Source organism: Bison bison, unplaced genomic scaffold (genome assembly GCF_000754665.1).
Source record: "Bison bison bison isolate TAMUID 2011002044 unplaced genomic scaffold, Bison_UMD1.0 scf7180017864190, whole genome shotgun sequence".
Lineage (NCBI taxonomy): Eukaryota > Metazoa > Chordata > Mammalia > Artiodactyla > Bovidae > Bison > Bison bison.
The window spans coordinates 968,404-989,458 of record NW_011494762.1 but is presented as its reverse complement, the minus strand read 5'-3'; the positions used below and the strand labels follow the sequence as shown (position 1 = coordinate 989,458).

The 21,055-nt window shown below is 38.6% G+C and overlaps 1 protein-coding gene and 1 pseudogene across 1 annotated transcript in view; one reads left to right on the top strand and one right to left on the bottom strand.

Moving 5' to 3' along the window:
- The window catches only part of LOC104991396, a 4,251-nt pseudogene extending 2,492 nt beyond the window's left edge, over nucleotides 1-1,759 (top strand).
- A 16,878-nt stretch (nucleotides 1,760-18,637) lies between these two features.
- The window catches only part of DCAF17 (DDB1 and CUL4 associated factor 17), a 48,273-nt gene continuing 45,855 nt past the window's right edge, over nucleotides 18,638-21,055 (bottom strand). The window contains exon 15 of the mRNA XM_010843847.1: nucleotides 18,638-21,039. Within this exon, the coding sequence (XP_010842149.1) occupies nucleotides 20,872-21,039 (168 nt within the window). The 3' untranslated portion in view covers nucleotides 18,638-20,871. The remainder of the gene's footprint in view (nucleotides 21,040-21,055) is intronic.

Sequence of the window (21,055 nt, the reverse complement as noted above, 5' to 3'; positions counted from 1 at the left end):
TCTGAAGGAGATCAGCCCTGGGATTTCTTTGGAAGGAATGATGCTAAAGCTGAAACTCCAGTACTTTGGCCACCTCATGTGAAGAGTTGACTCATTGGAAAAGACTCTGATGTTGGGAGGGATTGGGGGCAGGAGGAGAAGGGGACGACAGAGGATGAGATGGCTGGATGGCATCACTGACTCGATGGATGTGAGTCTGAGTGAACTCCGGGAATTGGTGATGGACAGGGAGGCCTGGCGTGCTGCGATTCATGGGGTCGAAAAGAGTCGGACACGACTGAGTGACTGAACTGAACTGAACTGAAAGGATTTTTTCAATGTGGGTTATTTTGAAAGTCCTTATTGAATTTGTTACAATATTGCTTCTGTTTTACATTTTGGTTTTTTGGCCTCTGGGTATCTGAGATTTTTAGCTCCTGGCCAGGGATTGACCCCACATCCCCTGCACTGGAAAACAAAGTCAACCACTGGACCGCCAGGGAAGTCCTCTGGATACTTTGAATAAAAATAAGTGAAAACTAGATAGGAAAGAAAAAGAACTAGAGGAGAAAAAGAAGATAAATCTGCCCAGAGAAAATAGAAGAAAAAAAGTTTAGCTGTCATCGTGGTTAGCCAGCGGAATGTCCACAGTGCGCGGGCCTTCGCCATGAGCATTCCTGCGTTGCGATGTCAGTGAGGAAGATCAGGTTGCTGAGCTTCGCGCTTATTTGAAATCTAAAGGAGCTGAAATTTCATAAGAGAACTCTGAAGGTGGACTTCATGTAGATTTAGCTCAAATTATTGAAGCCAGTGATGTATGTCTGAAGGAAGATGATAAAGTCCTTGAAATTGTGATGAACAGCGCAGTATCCCCCTGTTGATCCTGGAACCAGATAAGCAGGAAGCTCTGATTCAAAGCCTGTGTGAGAAACTGGTCAGATTTCAGGAAGGTGAACGTCCATCTCTGAGACTACAGTTGCTAAGCAATCTTTTCCATGGGATGGATAAGAATACTCCTGTAAGATATACAGCCTCACTATAGTTGCAGCCTCTTGCGGGGCCATCCAGTATATTCCAACTGAGCTGGATCAAGTTAGAAAATGGATTTCTGACTGGAACCTCACCACTTAAAAAAAAAACCAAAACACACTCTTTTAAGACTACATCATGAGGCACTTGTGGCTTGTAAGAAAAGTGATGCCGCATCAAATGTTATGGTGGAATTGTTAGGCAGTTACATGGAGGACAATGCTTCCCAGGCTCGAGTTGATGCCCACAGGTATATTGTGCAAGCATTTAAGATCCAAATGCATTCCTTTCTGATCATCTTCTTACTTTAAAACCAGTCAAATTTTTGAAAGGCAAGCTTATGCATGATCTTTTAACCATTTTTTGTGAGTGCTAAATTAGCATCATATGTCATTTCATCAGAATGATACAGACTTCATTGATTCAGTTGGCCTACTACATGAACAGAATATGGCAAAAATGAGACTGCTTATTTTATGGGAATGGCAGTGGAAAATAAAGAAATTTCTTTTGACACAATGCAACAAGATCTTCAAATTGGAGCTGATGATGTTGAAGCATTTGTTACTGATGTGGTAAGAACTAAAATGGTCTTCTACAAAAGTGATCAAACCCAGAGAAAAGTAGTTGTCAGTCATAGCACACATCAGACATTTGGAAAACAACAATGCCAACAACTCTATGACACAATGCCTGGAAATAAGACTTGAACAAAATGAAAAACAGCCTTTTGAGTCTTTCTGACACCTGAATTTTTACTCTGTATAATTTTGTTCTTTTTGGAAAATCTAAATCATAGTAAAACATAGGCTGAAATCTGAAAAAAAAAAAAGTTTAGACAAAGAAATGAATAGATTAAGACAAAAGATACAGGCTGAACATGCTAGTTTTGGAGATCACGAGGAAATAATGAAGCAATACTGAGAAGCGTGAGAAACATATCTTGATCTAGGTAATAATGTAAAGACTTTTGAAAGGTTTATTAAATTACTAGAAGAAACAAGAACTCATAGATACAAAGCAAATCAATAATTTAGAAGGTCTTTGTAATACAAATTGTACTTTGACAATTTATCTCAGCCAGCCTATTTACGGAAAAATTAATTTTGTCCACAAGAATGACACTGTTACTGTATCAGTTCCGCCTGGGGAGAGAAACAAAGTTCCTTTCTATAACAGCAAGGCCTTATCCAGAGGTGAATGTTTTTGTTTTTGTTTTTCCCATGGCTTGTTTCATTCTTTCCCTGTGGTCCATTGCTGAATCTCCTTTCAGATGGCTGGACAAGTCTGATGTTCTACATGATACAGTTAACTAAAGGACATAATGAATATGATACTCAAGATAGCAGATTCCCAGTGTTTCAATTTATCTTGCTCACCCCTCAAAGCACAAGCTCACGTCTGTCAAGTAAACTGACAGACTGAGAATTCTTTGAATGTCTGATCCTGAAAGAGGATAAATCACATTGCCTTTGTCACCTGTAACTCAATAGGAACAAGACAAAAGTTGATTTGTAACTTAGATGCTGTGTCCTCATGTTGAAAGATTTGCAAAGGGAAAAAAATTCAGGACTATTTGATGAAATAAAATGAAACCAAAGATATTCTAAAATAAAAAACTCTTTTATGCATCTTACCAGAATAAAATATATAAATAAGCCTAGAAAACCAACTACAATCAGTAAATTAAAATTACTTTACAAAAATCCATTTCATAGTACTGGTTTTAAATCTTTTTTTTTAACTGCCTATTTTAAGTTTTCTTTTCAGAAGTAAAATTTTGTACATACATTCATGTACATATCTGTTTGGTTTGGGTTCATTTCTATGATATTTTGTAAGAATTAAAAGTTTTAGCACCTGGAAACAAAAAAAAAGAAAGAAAAATAGCAGAAATAAAACCCAAAGAAAATGAAAGAAGGATAAAATAAAGATAAAAGCAGAAATTCATGCAATAAAAACATACATTTGATGGAAAGAACACAGCTAAAAGATGTGTGCTGTGTGATAAGTCCCTTCAGCTGTGTCCGACTCTTTGCAACCCTATGGACTGTGACCCACCAGGATCCTCTGTCCTTGGGATTCTCCAGGCAACAATACTGGAGTGGGTTGCCATGACCTCCTCCAGGGAATCTTCCTGACCCAATGATAGAACCTGCCTCTCTTATGTCTCCTGCATTGGCAGGCTGGTTCTTTACTACTAATGCCACCTGGGAAGCCCCAGCTAAAAGATAGTTCTTTGAAAAATGAGGAGAGTGAAAAAGTTGGCTTAAAGCTCAACATTCAGAAAAGGAAGATCATGGCATCTGGTCCCATCACTTCATGGCAGATAGATGGGGAAACAATGGAAACAGTGTCTTTATTTTTGGGGGCTCGAAAATCACTGCAGATGGTGATTGCAGCCATGAAATTAAAAAACCCTTACTTCTTGGGAGGAAAGTTATGACCAACCTAGATAGCATATTGAAAAGCAGAGATATTACTTTGCCAACAAAGGTCCGTCTAGTCAAAGCTATGGTTTTTCCAGTGGTCATATATGGACGTGAGAGTTGGACTGTGAAGAAAGCTGAGCGCCGAAGAATTGATGCTTTTGAACTGTGGTGTTGGAGAAGACTCTTGAGAGTCCCTTGGACTGCAAGGAGATCCAACCAGTCCATCCTAAAGGAGATCAGCCCTGGGTGTTCATTGGAGGGACTGATGCTGAAGCTGAAACTCCAATACTTTGGCTATCTCATGAGAAGAGTTGACTCATTGGAAAAGACCCTGATGCTGGGAGGGATTGGGGGCAGGAGAAGACGGGGACGACAGAGGATGAGATGGCTGGATGGCATTACCAACTTGATGGACATGAGTTTGAGTGAACTCCGGGAGATAGTAATTGACAGGGAGGCCTGGCATGCTCCGATTCATGGGGTCGCAAAGAGTTGGACACAACTGAGGGACTGAACTGAACTGAACTGAACTGAACAACCATAATAAACTTGTTATGAGAGTGAATAGGAAAAAACAGAAAACAACTCATCTTACCACAGCTTGGATCAGCTGCGAACTGAACTTTTTGGTGCTTTACCTGTGGTTACCATTATTACAAATCTTTTAGATATTAAAAGATCTCAAAAGGATATTATGAGACTTTATAACTTTGAAAAATTAGATGAAAGGAATAAATTTCTAACAAGGCCCAGTTCTCCAAAATTGATACAAGAAGAAACCAGGTAATTCAATAACTCAAATTGCATCTGCAATTTAAAACCTTCTCAATGAAAGGAAGGGTTTGCTTCTATTATTAGTATTTTGTCTTTGTCATCGGTCACCTTTTCCTCCTTTACATGTCTAATAGTGTTTTATTATATGACAGACTTTGTATATAAAAGAAGGCTCTAGCTGATACCTTCCTTAGGCAGATAGATTGTAGAACAGATCACCTCAATCCAATCAGTGATTGAATTGATTCAGAGCTTCTGAGAGTTTCTTTAATCTCTGTTTCCTCAGCCCTGTAGCTCTGTTCTTCATGTTTGACTTTAGCTCTTTAGTGTCCAACCCCATTGTTAGAGACTAAATTGTGCCTCCCCCTGCCCCGCCTGACCACCCCCCACAAATTCTTATGCTGAAGTCCTAACTCTCAGTCATCAGCATGTGCCCGTATTTGGAGAGAGGGTCTTCAAAGAGGTTAAAATGAGTTCATCAGTGTGAGCCCTAAGGCAACGTGATGGGTGTCCTTATAAGAAGAGATTAGGACACAGACTCACACACAGAAAGAAGGCTGTGTGAAGACAGGGAGACCACCATCCATAAGCCAAGGAAATAGACAGTATAGAAACCTAACCGTGCTGACACTTGGATCTTGGACATCTAGCTTCCAGAATGGCGAGAAAATAAACTTTTCTAGACTACCCAGTATGTAGTAGTCTGTTATGGCAGCACTTAGCAAACTTGCTGAGCTTCCCCAATGGCTCAACAGGAGACACAGGAGACAGGGGTTCTTTCCTGGGTTGGGAAGATTCCCTGGAGAAAGAAATGGCACCCCACTTCAGTATTCTTGCCTGGGAAATCCCATGGAGAGCAGAGCCTTGTGGGCTACAGTTGAAAGGGTTGCAGAGAGTCAGACATGACTGATGACTAAGCACAGCAAGCTACGCACCCATGGACAGAAACCTGAGGGAGAGCCTCGTTGTGAATCTGTGAAAGCCTCTAGTAGGATTTTATCCCCTTGTAGGCTTTTTCCCCTAAGCACCACGAGACAATGGAGATGAAAACCTGCCTTTCTGACCAGCGCCCAGCCACACATCACCCTCAGGAAATGTCTCAGGGGCAAAATTAGCCTTGCACTTGGGCTTTTCCAGTTTCTAATTGGTCACACCAGCTCTGTGTGACTGTCAAAAATTCTGCTGGCTTCTTTTTCTTCTAGTACAGTCTCCCCTCCTAAATCAAGCCCACCAGAGGGAAAAAAAAAAGACAATCACTAGTTCACCTAGGATGGGTTGTTACTGTTGCAGAATTTTAGTTTACCCATTCCTCTTTGCTCCTCAACTCTCTGATAGCTTTACAAATATAAATTTGCAATTTATCCATTTTATTTTCTACTTGTTGCAACAAAAACATTGGGATACTGCAAATTAATATATCTTACTTAGAAGTTAACGTTTTTATTAAACAAACTAACTGAATCCAGCAAAATATAAAAGGATATATCACAACCAAGTTGACTCTATTTCAGGAATATGACTGTTTCAACATAAAAAATTAATCAATGCCATTCACCATGTTAACAGGAGAAATGAGGAAAACTTATGATTATTTTAATACTGTAAGCATTGATAAAATTCTATATGTAGGTATAAAAAAAGACTCTTAGCAAACTATAGATAGAAGGAAACATCTTTAAATTGTTAAAGGGTATTTATGAGAAAGGGACTTCCCTGGTGGCTCAGTGATAAAGAATCCACCCACAATGCAGGAGTCGCAGGAGATGCGGGTTCTATCCCTGGATTGGGAAGATCCCCTGGAGGAGGGCATGACAACCCACTCCAGTATTCTTGACTGGAGAATCCCATGGACAGAGGAGCCTGGTGAGCTACAGTCCATAGGGTCATACAGAGTTGGACACAACTAAAGCAACTTAGCATGTAAGTACACATTTATGGAAAAACGAAACTACAGGAAACAGTACCTAACAGTGAAATATTTCACTCTGAAACAAGGAATATACTGAAAGTCCTATCTAATACAATAAGGCAAGAAAAATAGATAACAGGGTTAAAGGTAGAGGAAATAAAATTGAATATTTTGCATTCTTAGAAAATTAAATCCACAGATTGATACTAGAATTATTAGGTGAGGGCTTCCCTGGTGGTCTAGTGGTTAAGAATGTATCTGCCAATGCAGGAGGCATAGGTTCAATCCATGGTCTAGGAAGATCCCATATGCTGCCAAACAACTAAGCCTGAGTGCCACAACTATTGAGCCAGCACTCTAAAGTTTGGGATCCAAAACTACCGAAACCCATGCACTGCAATAAAGAGTAACCCCTACTCTCCAAAACTAGAGAAAAGCCAGCATACAGCAGTGAAGACCCAGCACAGCCAAAAATAAAAATAGATAAATAAAAAGAATTATTAGGTGAGTTAACAAATTTACGGGATACAGATTGCCATGCAAAAGTCAATGAAATTGTCCTTGTTGAGCATCAAACCATTAAAAAATGAAATCTAAAAAGATACCATTTACAATAGGATTAAAACATACCAATCACCTACAATAAATCTAAAGAAAGATGTGGAATACCTCTATACAGAAAACCTAAAAACATTTTTAGAGAAATTGAAAATGATCTAAATAAATGGAGAGATATACTCTTTTGATGTATTAGAAGATTCAAATTAGTACAGATGTCATTCCTCCCTGGGTTTACCTGTAGAGTCAATGTGGTCCCAATCAAAATTGCAATAAGTTAATTTTTGTGGAATTGACAGGTAGATTCTGAAGTGGAATGGGCTTCCCTGATATCTCAGTTGGTAAAGAATCCACCTGCAATGCAGGAGACCCCAGTTTGATTCCTCGGTCAAGAAGATCTACTGGAGAAGGGATAGGCTACCCACTCCAGTGTTCTTGGGCTTCCCTGGTGGCTCAGCTGGTAAGGAACCTGCATGCAATGCCAAAGACCTGAGTTCAATCCCTGGGTTGGGAAGATCCCCTGGATAAGGGAAAGGCTGCCCACTCCAGTATTCTGGCCTGGAGAGTTCCATGGACTGTATAGTCCATGGGGTTACAAAGAGTCGGACATGACTGAGCGACTTTCACTTTTCTGAAGTGGAAGGATAAAGAATATGTCAAGGGTCAAGACTAACCATGCACTCCTGTGAAAAATGTGTGAGGACAAACTCTACTGAATATTAAGATGTAAATCTAATTAATGCAGTATGATATTGGTGAAAACATTGACAAATAGATCACAGAATGGAGCAGAGGCCATATATAGACACCTGATTTATGACAAAGGTGTCACTGCAAAAGTGGTGATGGATTAGATTTTCCTATGAAAAGAGAAAGAAAAGAGACACCCTGCCATCTCACACCAGAAGCAAAAATCAATTCCATGTTGATTGTAGCTTCAAACATAAAAGATAAGGATTAGAAAGAGACAGCCCAGAAACAGACTCAGAAAGCGGATGAGAGATTTGCTTCTTACTTTTGAACGTTTTTCAACTTTTGTGCTGGCAGTGGGATGGTGAGGTAGTTACCCTCTTACAACACATCTAAGTGATGCTGAGATCTAGACTCCTTTCTTGAAATACAGACCCAAACTTGGGAGAGACACCTTCAGAGACCACTTCAAAATAAGCTCCTTCCTTTGTGATGAGGACTTTGAGGCCCAGGAGCTTCAGTGAACTATGACTCCCAGGTTTCTTCTCCTCAGTCATATACAAACACAGTCCAATCCCAAATGGAGCATTTCCAGCTACTTCCAACATCTTGGATCCTACTCCATTAAGGACATTCCCTACTGTTCTTTCATGAGTCTGTACTATTTTGCTGCTAAAAGAAAAAAAAAGAATTTGGCAAATTCTCCTCCTTTCTAATATTTAATCTGTTGATTCTCCTTGGAGCACCAATATATTTTTGAAAACTTCAAAGGTGAGTAAATGTCCTAGGTATTAACTGTAGTACTATATCCCAACTGATACTGTTTATTAGAATGACTGTCAGTGAATATTCACTCTTGAATCACCTAAATATAGCATTTCCCCTCATCAGAATTTTAGATTAATATCAGCAGATACACAAAGTCTTATTTCATTAATCTGTATGTAATTTTACTATTCATTGACATGGACATTTTATTACTAACTACACTGTCTGGTCTAACATACGTTTCTTCTAGCAGGTAAAAGCACAATTAACAATGCTGTTCTTTGAAGACAGAGCACCTAATGAGTTCAACGATCAAACTTAGGAGATAGCCACAAAAGTTGCTGTATCTTAATGTTTCAGTCCTTATTTAGCAGGCACATCCCTGCAATGACTCAAAAGCATTTTTAGACATGTCTGTGTAGTCTACTAAGTTTAAAATGGGTAACAGTTATTTATCATAACACATTATCAAAGTTCGAAGATAGATTCTGAGACAGAAAAAGTTAATAATTGCTCAGAAAGCCACACAAGCCTCTATCACAGGCACTATTTTGCTGTTACCTATTAGAGTCCAGAACAGGCAACTCCATGGAGACAGAAAGTAGAGCAATAATCACCAGGGACTGGGTAAAAGGGAGAACGGGAATTACTGCAAATGTAGACAGAGCTTCTCTTTGGGGTAATGTAAATGTTCTTGAATTACATAGTGATGATGGTTGCACAATTTTGTAAATATACTAAAAATCACTGACTTGTATACTTTCAAACAGTGATTTTTTTAAATGATTATTTGGCTGCACTAGGTTTTAGTTGCATGACATGCAGGATCTAGTTTCCTGACCAGGGATTGAACCTGGGCCCTCTGCATTGGGAGCGTGGAGTCTTAGCCACTGGACCACAGGGGAAGTCCCTCAAAGAGTGTATTTCATAGTATGTGAATTATAGCATAATAAAACTGTTATTAAAAGATCAATATCCTTTGTGCTACACAGGGAACTATATTGAGTATCTTATAATAACCTGTAATGGAAAAGAATCTGAAAAAGAATATATATGTGTAACTAAATCAATTTGCTGTACACCTGAAACTAACACAACAATGTCAATGATACTTCAATTTAAAAAAAATCAGTATCTCTCAACTGTAAAAATCAAAGAACTATCCAAAACTCAATCCTAATTAAATTAATTAATTAAAAATTGATCAAGGCTTAATCTTTTAGAAAGAATAAATAAGTTCTGTTATCTGACATTATTGAGGAAGACTGGTCTATTAATTAAAAAGGAAGTCATTGTATAAAGATATATACACACTTTGTAAACATTTTATTCCAACTTAAAACATAAAAGGGTACACATTCATTGAACTATCTTTTATAGAAGGCCAGGAAGTTTCCTTTAGGTTTGATTTTGCTAATTGGTGTTCTGCTATCTTTCTGACATAGACCACACTCACAGATATAATTTCCAGAATCGGTATTTTTATTTATTTATTTTTATTTTTTATTTGAGGATGATTGCTTTACAATATTGTGGTGGTCTCTGCCCTACATCAACACGAATCAGTCATAACTATACATATATCCCCTCTTGCCGCCCTCCTTCCCCATTCCATGCCTCTCTGTCATCGGTGGGCTCCCCGTGTTGTGCAGCAGCCTCCTGCTGGTTATTTATCTTACACAAATAGTGTATGCATGTCAGTGCACCCCAGTCCAGTACTCTTGCCTGGAAAATCCCATGGACGGAGGAGCCTGGTAGGCTGCAGTCCATGGGGTCGCGAAGAGTCAGACACAACTGAGCGACTTCACTTTCACTTTTCACTTTCCTGCATTGGAGAAGGAAATGGCAACCCACTCCAGTGTTCTTGCCTGGAGAATCCCAGGGACGGGGGAGCCTGGTGGGCTGCCGTCTATGGGGTCGCACAGAGTTGGACATGACTGAAGCGACTTAGCAGTCTGTTCTCCATGTCTGTGTCTCTGTTTCTTCTCTGTAAATAGGTTAATCAGTACTATTTTTCTAGATTCCAAATATGTGTGCTAATATATATTTTTCTCTTTATGAGTTACTTCACTCTGTGTAATGGGCTTTAGGTTCAGACACCTCACTACAACTGACTCAAATTCCAGAAATGGTATTTTTAAAGCAGACCAGAACTCAGAGACACACGTGGAGAAATCTGAGTTCAGAATCCTTCCGTTTTTTTTCAATTCCCCCTTTAGAAAGACACTCCGTGCAAAATCAGATTCTCTTGGCCTCACTCCTCTCTTGTTCCAGCCACTGCTTCCATCACCATTCTGTGTGGATGGACTCTTGCAGACTTTGTGCCGGCACAACCTGCCTAACAACCTCACTCATATCGTGTTGCTCTGAGTTCCCTTGCTTCCTGCCCATTGATGTCAAGGTGAACTCAGCCTTGTGCAGTCTGCAAACTCATGGGAATGACGTGCTGAGTGTGAGCTTTGAAGAATAGCAGATGATAAGAATTGGGAGGATAAATTATTATCCATTTCCCCCCATCTTGTCCCTCACTTACTGCCTCAGGGGTTTCTGTGACTTCTCAGAAGTTGATTCATGAGATTAAGCATTTAGTCGCTCTTAGCCAGCTTAATATTAGGTTTCTTTCTGTGTCTGCTTCATTCCTCCTACCCCTCATTCCTGCAGGGATGTCACTCCTTATCACAGAAGCAGCACATAAGCTTTGTTTCAAGTTCTGTTTTTTAAAGCATTTATTTAGTTATTTTTGGCTGAGCTGGGTCTTCGTCGCTGTGTCTTTTCTCTAGTTGCGGTGATAGGCTTTTCACTGCAGTGCTTTCCCTGTTGTGGAACATGGGCTCCAGAGCATGGGCTTCAGTAGTTGTGATGCACAGACTTAGTTGTTCTATGGCGTGTGGGAACTTCCCTGATCAGGGATTGAACCTGTCTCCTGCACTGGCAGGCAAATTTTTATCACTGAGCCACCTGGGAAGCCCCAGGCTCTATTTTTGAGGGAACCCAAGGCTAAGACATCTCTCAATCTTTCACAGCTACTTTATCCACTCCTTATTTGACAGTAATTTTTAGTGACCTGATTATAGCAAGTCTTTTGAAAGTATATAACCTTTTTAATAGTAAAATCGAACTTTCCTTTTTGTTTCATGAATTAATTTAATAAATAAATTATGTAATGACAGTAACACACATAGCTGACAAAATGAGGTTTAGAAAGAGCTGGCCCTTGGTAGGTATACCCATGAATATGCTGGAAAGTAGTCATGAGTCTGCAGATTAATTTTTTTCATTTTTGTCTACAGAAATTACATTTTTAAAAACTATAGTTGATTTATAATATTGTGTTAGTTTCGGGTGGTGGTGTTCAGTCACTAAGTTGTGTCTGACTCTTTGTGACCCCCATGGATTGCACATCCCAGCCTCCTCTGTCCTTCACTATCTCCCAGAATTTGCTCAAATTCATGTCCATTGAGTCAGTAATGCTATATAACTATCTCATCCTCTGCCACCCCTTTCTCCTTTTGCCTTCAATCTTTTCCAGCATGAGGGCTTTTCCAATGAGTCAGCTCTTCACATCGGGTGGACAAAATATTGGAGCTTCAGCATCAGCATCAGTCCCTCCAATGAATATTCAGGGTTGATTTCCTTTAGGATTGACTGGTTGGATCTCCTTGCAGTCCAAGGGACTCTCAAGAATCTTCTCCAGCACCACAGTTCAAAAGCATCAATTCTTCAGCACTCAGTCTTTCTTATGGTCCAACTCTCACATCCGTGCATGACTACTGGGAAAAAACCACAGCTTTGACTACACAGATCTTTGTCAGCAAAATGATGTCTCTATTTTCTAATACACTGTCTAGTTTTGTCATAACTTTCCTTCTAAGAAGCAACTGTCTTTTAATGGTTTCAATCAGTGTCAAGCAGTGATTTTGGAACCCAAGAAAATAAAATCTGTCACTGCTTCCACTTTTTCCCTTCTATTTGCCATGAAGTGATGGGACAAGATGCCATGATCTTAGTTTTTTGAATGTTGAGTTTCAAGCCAACATTTTCACTCTCCTCTTTCACTTTCATCAAGAGGCTCTTCAGTTCCTCTTTGCTTTCTTCAATTAGAGTGGTATCATCTGCATATTTGATTTTGTTGATATTTCTTCCAGCAATCTTTATTCTAGCCTGTGATTCATCCAGTCTAGCATTTCACATGATGTGTTCTGCGTATAGGGCTTCCCTAGTGGCTCAGACAGTAAAGAATCTGCCTGCAGTGCAGGAGATCTGAGTTCAATCCCTGGGTCAGGAAGATCCCCTGGAGAAGAGGATGGCAATTCACTCCAGTATTCTTGCCTGGAGAATCCCATGGACAGAGGAGCCTCGCAGGCTACATTCCAGAGGGTCACACCAAGCCAGACGCGACTGAAGCGACTTAGCATGCACATGCATTCTGCATATAAGTTAAATAAGCAAGGTGACAATATATAGCCTTGTCATACTCCTTGCCCAATTTTAAACCAGTCAGTTGTTCCATGTCCGGTTCAGGTGTCTGGTTTCAGGTGTACAACAATGTGATTCAGTTATAGATCTATTTTTTTCAGATTATTTTCCATCATATATTATTCCAAGATTTTGAATATAGTTCCCTGTGTTGTACAATAAATCCTTGTTGTTTATTGATTTTATGTGTAGTAGTTTGTATGTTGGAGAAGGCAACAGCAACCACTCCAGTACTCTTGCCTAGAAAATCCCATGGACAGAGGAGCCTGGTGGGCTGCAGTCCATGGGGTCGCTAAGTCGGACACGACTAAGCGACTTCACTTTCACGCATTGGAGAAGGAAATGGCAACCCACTCCAGTGTTCTTGCTTGGAGAATCCCAGGGACGGGGGAGCCTGGTGGGCTGCCGTCTATGGGGTTGCACAGAGTCGTACAAGACTGAAGTGACTTAGCAGCAGCAGCAGCAGCAGTTTGTATGTATTAATCCCATACTCCTAATCCTCCTCTTCCCTTTGGTAACCATAAGCTTGTTTGTAAGTCTATGTGTTTTGTTTATAGATTCATTTGTATTTTTTTTAGATTCCACATATAAGGGATATTGCATATTTGTCTTTCTCTGTTGGAGCTGTACTTAGTACGATATCCTCTAGGTCTATCCACGTTGCTGCAAAAGGCAGTATTCCATTCTTTTTTATGGCTGAGTACTATCCCATTGTGTGTTTCCTATATCTTCTTAAACCAACTGTCTGTTGATGTCTTGTTATTGTAAATAGTGCTGCTATGAACACTGGGATACTCTTCACAAATTAAGAGTTTTCATCTTTTCCAGGTATATGCCCAGGAGCGAGACTGCTGAATCATGGTAACTCTATTTTAGTTTTTTAAGGAACCTCTATATTGCTTTCCATAGTGGCTACACCAGTCTACATTCTGACCAACAGTATAGGAGAGTTAACTTTTCTTCACTCTCTCCAGCATTTATTTGTAGGCTTTTTAATAATAGCCGTTATGACAAGTGTGAGGTGATACCTCATTGTGGTTTTGATTTGCATTTCTCAAATAACTAGGGATGTTAAGCATCTATTCATGTGCCTATTGGCCATCTGGATGTCTTCTTTGGAGAAATGTCTATTTAGGTCTTCTGCCCATGTTTTGATTGGGTTTTCTGATACAGACTTGTATGAGCTGTGTGTATTTTGAATATTAACCCATCAGTTGCATCATTGCAAATATTTTCTCCATTCTGTAGGTTGCCTTTTCATTTTTTTTTTTTTTTTTGATGGTTTCCTTCACTGTGCAAACGCTTTTAAATTGATTAGGTCCCACTTATTTATTTTTGCATTTATTTCTATTGTCTTGGGACAATATTGCTACGAATTATGTCTGAGAATGTTCTGTCTATGTTTTTCTGAGTTCTATGGTGTCACATCTTATATTTAGGTCTTTAAACCAGGTTGAATTTATTTTTGTAGATGGTGTGAGGAAGTTTTCTAATTTCATTGATTTATGTGTAGCTGTCCAGCTCTGCCAACACCACTTGCTGGAGACTTTTTTCTACCTTGCATTTTCTTGCCTCCTTTGTTGTAGATTAACTGGCCATAGGTGTGTGGGTTTATTTCTGGGTTGTTTATTCTGTTCCATTACTCCTAGAACATCTAGAATGCTGTTTTGATAACCGTAGCTTTGTAGTATAATGTGAAGTCTGAGAGTTAGTTATGCCTCTAGCTTTCTTCTTCAGGATTGCTCTGGCAATTCTGGGTCTTTTGTGGTTCCATATTATTTTAGGATTATTTTCTCTATGTGAAATATGTCCCAGATATTTTGATAGGGATCACATAAAATCTGTAGAGTGCTTTGGGTAGTATGGTCATTTTACTATATTAATTCTCCCAATCTGAGAGCATGGGATACCTTTCCATTCCTTTGAATCATCTTACATTTCTCTGATCAATGTTTTATAGTTTTCAGTGTACAGGTCTTTCATCGCCTTGGTTTAGTCGCTATGTTCAACTCCTGTGACCCCATGGACTGTAGCCCACCAGGCTTCTGTCTATGGGATTCTCCAGGCAAGAATACTGGAGTGGGTTGCCATTTCCTTCTCCAAGGGATCTTCCCAACCCAGGAATCAAACCTGGGTCTCCTACACTGCAGATTCTTTACCGACTAAGCTACAAGGGAAGCCCGTCATTTCCTTGGATATTCTTTTTTTTTCTTGATGCAATTTTAAACAATTTTTTTTGAAACTTCCTCTTTCTGATATTTCATTGTTAGTATAAAGAAATATCAGAGATTTCTGTATATTATCCTTGTATCCTGCTACTTTTCTGAATTCATTTATTATTTGTAATAGTGTTGTGTGCTGGAGTTTTTAGGGTTCTCTAGATGGCAATGGTACCCCACTCCAGTACTCTTGCCTGGAGAATCCCACGGACAGAGGAGCCTGGTAGGGTACAGTCACGGGGTCGTGAAGAGTCGTGAAACGACTGAGTGACTTCACTTTCACTTTTCACTTTCACGCATTGGATTAGGAAATGGCAACCCATTCCAGTGTTCTTGCCTGGAGAATCCCAGGGACGGAGGAGCCTGGTGGGCTGCCGTCTATGGGGTCGCACAGTTGGACACGACTGAAGCGACTTAGCAGCAGCAGCAGCAGCAGATAGAGTATTTATCATATCATGCAGAATAATTTTGTCTGGCCATTTAGAAAAAAGTCTGGAAGCTTCTTAAAAAGTTAAGCCTATACCTAATATATGACTCAGCCATTCCTTCCTTAGTATTTAGCAAACAGAAATAACACATATGTCCATACAAATTTGTCTGCAAATGCTCATAGTAGCTTTATTTGTAGTAGCCAAAAAAAGGTAACAACTCAAATGTACATTAGCAGGTAAATATATTAACAAGTTTTGATTATGTAAGTATAATGAAGTGCTACTTAGCAACAAAAAAATTAAACTATTGCTACATGCAACACAAATGGATATCAAAATAATACTGAGTGAAAGCAGCAGGAAAAAAAAAGTACTTACAATGTAACTTCTAAATAAAATTCTAAAAATTCAAACTAATCTCAAGTGACAGAAATAGATTAGTGGTTGCCTTGGAAGGGAGAGGGGGCCCAGAGAAGCAGGAGGGAAGGATTCCAAAGAAGCAAGAGGAGACTTTTTGAGGTGATAGATGTATTCATTATCTTGATTGTGGTGATGGTTTCATATACATTATACCTCAATAAACTTGTTTAGAAAATAAAAAGTTTACACATGGGCAAACACATGAAAATGTGCTTACTGTCATTAGTTAATAAGGAAATATGAATTAAACCACACCAAATATAGCTGTTGGGGAAAGCATACAGCTTGTTTAATATGCTTTCATGTTAGCGTCAAAAATTCACCTGACTTAGAAATAACATGAACTGGTAACTGTTACAGGAAAAGCTCATATTCTGTTTTATTACAGTGTTTTCGTGCCATCCTGACCAGTACCAGCAGTCATGTGGAAGTCTAAAACATCTCTTCAACAACTCAGGTTTTTTCTTAGACGTTGGTCTTCATTATAGGAAAAAGAGTTCCTTGGTGAGTGATGTATTCCATGTTTGAGAAAGAATAACTCAAGCTGAGTTTTGGGTTTCTTAACTATTATCACAGAGAAAAAATGTTTTCAGCAGTTCCTAGCAGGAGGTGGTATTAAAAAGGATAAAGGGGTAGATCCGACAAGAGGGCTACTAGGCACAAGTAGAAATAGTCAAAGTATCGACTGGAAATAATACACCCACCACAAATACTAAGATGAAAAAGACTGACAAGCAGAAAGGTTGGAGAACATGTGGAGCGATTGGAAATCCCCATGGTTGCAGGTATGTAAATGGTACAATCCTTTGGAAAAAAGGTCTGGCAGTTTTTTATGAAACTATACACCTAATCAAGGACTCAATGATTTCATACTTAGATGTTTACTCAAGATGAATAAAGACATGTATTTACACACACACGTATAATTTGAATAAGAATGTTCATGGTAGCTTTATTCATAATATAAAAAAAAAAAAAATTGTAAACAGCCCAGGTATCCATCAACAGGAAAGTGGAAAAAAAGACAATACTCAGCAATGAAAAGAAATGAACCACTGATACAGGCAACATGAATTAATCTTAAAAACATGCTAAGTGAAAGAAGCATTATACTTTGTATGATTTCATTTATATGAAGTTTTAGAACAGGCAAATTTAATCTGTGAGGCAAAATAATCAGAACAGTAGTTTTATCTGAGAGGTAGGTGGGGACTGCCTCGGTAGGGGCATGAGGAGACTCTCTGGCATGATTGTACTGTTCTAAATTTTGAATAGGGTTTGGGTTACACGAGGTATATGGATTTGTGAAAAAAATCATCAAATTTATATACATTTGTGCATTATGTTGCATGTAAATATACACTGAAAAAATTAAAAGCTAAACTATAATAAACTATATAATAAATATAAATGAAGTATTAGGGGGATGTATACTGATGTCTGCAATTTATTTTAAAGAAAGTGAAAGTGAAGCCCAGACTCTCTGCGACCCCATGGATTGCAGCCTAAGAGGCTCCTCTGTTCATGGGATTTTCCAGGCAAGAATACTGGAGTGGGTTGCCATTTCCTTCTCCAGGAGATCTTCCTGACCCGGAGATCAAACCCGGGTCTCCCGCATTGCAGACAGATGCCTTACCGTCTGAGCCACCAGAGAAGTCACAATTTATTTTAAATGCACCATAAAAATAACATGGATGGATAAATAATAAAACATGTAGAATAAAATGAATAATCCATGTGGTTGGTTATTTGGGTATTTACTATAAAATTTTGTCAATTTTGTTATATGTTTGAACATTTTTATAATAAAATGATGGGGGAAGATTCCCAGGTCTTATCTTCCTATTATATACCCTTGGCCTGGAATAAATTATTCTTTCCATAGGATAGAAACTCTATAGAAACTTAGGGACCAGAAATTAGCCCCTGCATACTTTCTGGGACTCTAAAAGGTAAGTCATACATGTAAACATTTTAAGAAAGGTAAGAAAATATAATAATTATTGAAAAGGAAGGCAAGTTACATTAAGAGTAATTACCAATACTGGTGTTTATTATTACCACAAAATCAGATGAGAGGATTACTTTTTGTACTTTTTAAAAAACTGACTTTTTCAACCATTGCAGAAAGAGCTATCTTTTATGTCAAGTTATATATATGAATTTCCTAAAGGAAATCAACCCTGAATATTCATTGGAAGGACTGATGCTGAAGCTTGGCCACCTGATGCAAAGAGCTGACTCATCAGAAGAGACCCTGATGCTGGGAAAGATTGAAGGCAGGAAGAGAAGGGGATGACAGAGGACGAGATAGGTGGATGGCATCACTGACTCAATGGACATGAGTTTGAGCAAGCTCTGGAAGATGGTGCAGGACAGGGAAACCTGGCGTGCTGCAATCCATGTGGTCGCAAAGAATAAGACATGACTGAGCATCTGAACAACAATATATGAATAGGCCAATGTGACCAACTTTGCCCAAAATTTGGATATCTAATCATCATTTTAAAAAAGACTTTTGAGCGTTTTTCTATATACCTAATATTATCGTTAACATGCTATATATGGGATAATATTACATCCTTTGCCTTTGGAGAGCTTTAGAGGAAATTTGGCGTAAGGTTGCATCAAACAAATCTGAATGCATTTCCCATCTCTGCAGGACCTTGGGCAAATTAACTTCTGTGAGCCTCAGTTTCCTCATTTGTAACATGAGGAAGGATAATATAGGTCATACCTCATATGGTTAATCTGAATCTTAAGCGAGACACTTCATTTTACATGTATCACAGTGACTGACAGAAAGTGAAAGTCCCTCAGTCGTGTCTGACTCTTTGGGACCCCACGGACTGTACAGGTCATGGAACTCTCCACGCCAGAATATTGGAGTGGTTAGCCTTTCCCTTCTCCAGGGATCTTCCCAACCCAGGGAGAGAATCCAGGTCTCCCGCGTTGCAGGTGGATTCTTTACGAGCTGACCCACAAGGGAAGCCCAACTGACAGAAAACACTCAGTAAATATGTCATCATTAAGAATAACGTATCACAAGAAACAAAACATTCAGCTGATGGAAAATGTAGAATACTTTAATTTGTTTAAACACAGCGGTATCATCTTAAGATAGTTCTCAGATGCCTTTGTGAACAGACGAGTTTCTATCACTTCCTCAAAAGAAGGCACTGACTTAAGCAAAGGGGAAACTCAACAAACCTCTTTTTAAAAAAATCTGATAGGACTGAAGTCTTAAGACATCCTTTTCTGAAATACTTCTGGAAATGGAGAGCAGGCTTTCTGCTTTTACATAGCACCGCGCCTGCTTTAAAACCCACACATACTGGTTTATCTTTTCTCTGATTTTTTTAATCTATTTCCTCTTATCGGACTTGTTTTTGAAGATATACATTCACTGGACAGGACTGTTTAGATATAGCTCATGTTTTAGTTGGAAGGTTGGGGCAATGTTCTAGCACATTATAACTATCCAACTTCTTTGTAATCACAACTGTATCTCCAAAAGACTCTGAAAGCCTCAAATATTAAATAGTACTACTATGTATGCTATTGAGAATGGATTTTTCAACTAGTAGATATAAAATGATCAGAATTTAATAGATGAAGATAGTTTTATTATCTTGCTCATGAGGTAATCACTTCTACTTTCCCAAATGATTATACACAGGAGCAGATTCAGCAAGATTTATTTTTAGCCAACATATAAATACTTACCCCTATTCTAAAATGTTGGCAATCTTCTTTTCTATTGCACAAATGACACTTTTAAGTTTGCTCCCTTTATTTCTTTTAAATTTATGGACTCTTTTACTAATATCTTGACTTTTTGAATAGCTAACACTTTTCTCTCAGCAGCCCTGTTGAGCACAATAAGCTTAAAATTTATCTGCAAACTTCAAGGGCAGGGCAGAATTCATATTATTCTTAACATACCAAGCCAAAACTGAAGGAAGAACTGGATAATTTTAATATAAATCATCCAAGCTAAAATCCCATATTTTAACTTTACATTTGAATCAGCAATGATTTTTACTGCTGTTTTCTCCCCTTCTATTTTTACCACTTTTTTTTTTTTTTTTTTTGGGTCTGAATCAGAGAATGTGCTAAACATGTGGCTTGCAGGCAGCTGGATTTCTCAAGTAGGAAGCACAAAGAAACATTTTCTCCCTTTACTTACTTGGGTTGCTTTTATTTACCATTCTTAAGAATGATTATCTGAGTTCAAGAATCATATTTCCATTGGTTCTAACAAAGAAGAAAAAAAATACTCATTTCACAATTAAGAGAGAACCAAAAGCTTTTTCTAGCTGTCAGTCAGTTTCCAAACTAATAAAAACTCCTGGGACTTTATCCATTCTTCCTACAGGGAGCAGAGCTGGTATAACCTGGGATACCTTTATCTTACTGCTTAGGTATAAAAATATTGCCTAAGCAGAACTGGCAGATTCACCAAATAAATAGAACGGTGAAATGAGTACAATATTCTTAGATGTATTAACAGCTAAACAGGCTATGTATGAGAAAAAAAAATCACTTAAAGCTTGCTTGAAATCTTTTAGATTAGTCTAACAGAAACACAAAAAACCAATGGGAACATCAAAGAGAAAAAAAACATGGAAAAGTCAACTTCTGCTACTACATATAATATCAAACACGTATACATATATCTATATTTTAAAAACCATGATGACACAGTTTTGTTTCCAAGTATGCTTTCATATTATAGATCTCATCTTCCATCCTTCAAGTCTGGTTGACAGGATACAGGATCTCCTTCTGTACGTTTTGTATCCTTCTGTCTATTCCTCCTAGTTCCACCAGTCAAAATTCCATGCCATCCTTTAATAACCATGCAAAACACCCCCTAATCAATGACCTCCAAATAATTAGAATTAACTTTCCTTCTCTGACCTTTAGTATTTTATATTTGCATCACCACCCACCTAAAAAACTGCAAAATGCTAGGCTTCCTGGGATGTTATTGTAAAAACCTTTATATAAAGTGAAGTCCTCACCACCTTGTATGGCCAGAGTTTAAAAAAGAAGTCACAATTGTCTGAAGTCAACACAAGGCCTTTTCTGGAAAACACTGGAGAATATACTATGCAGATGATAAAAAAGAGGACTGGCCATGGCTCCTGGGGTGTTTGGCTAGAAGTCTCATAAGTTACATCTCAAAATTTAAAATTATTGTGATCTGTTTTATTCCTTTTGTCTGTGGTTTCTTCTTCTTCCCCAGGGTCACATACCATTTGGTAAACATAGCAGCTGAAGACCCTGCTGGGCTTCTGCTCTATGTGGAGCACCAAGTCTCTGTCAAAGTAGACTTCATGGCTATATGTCTGCAATGAAAACACA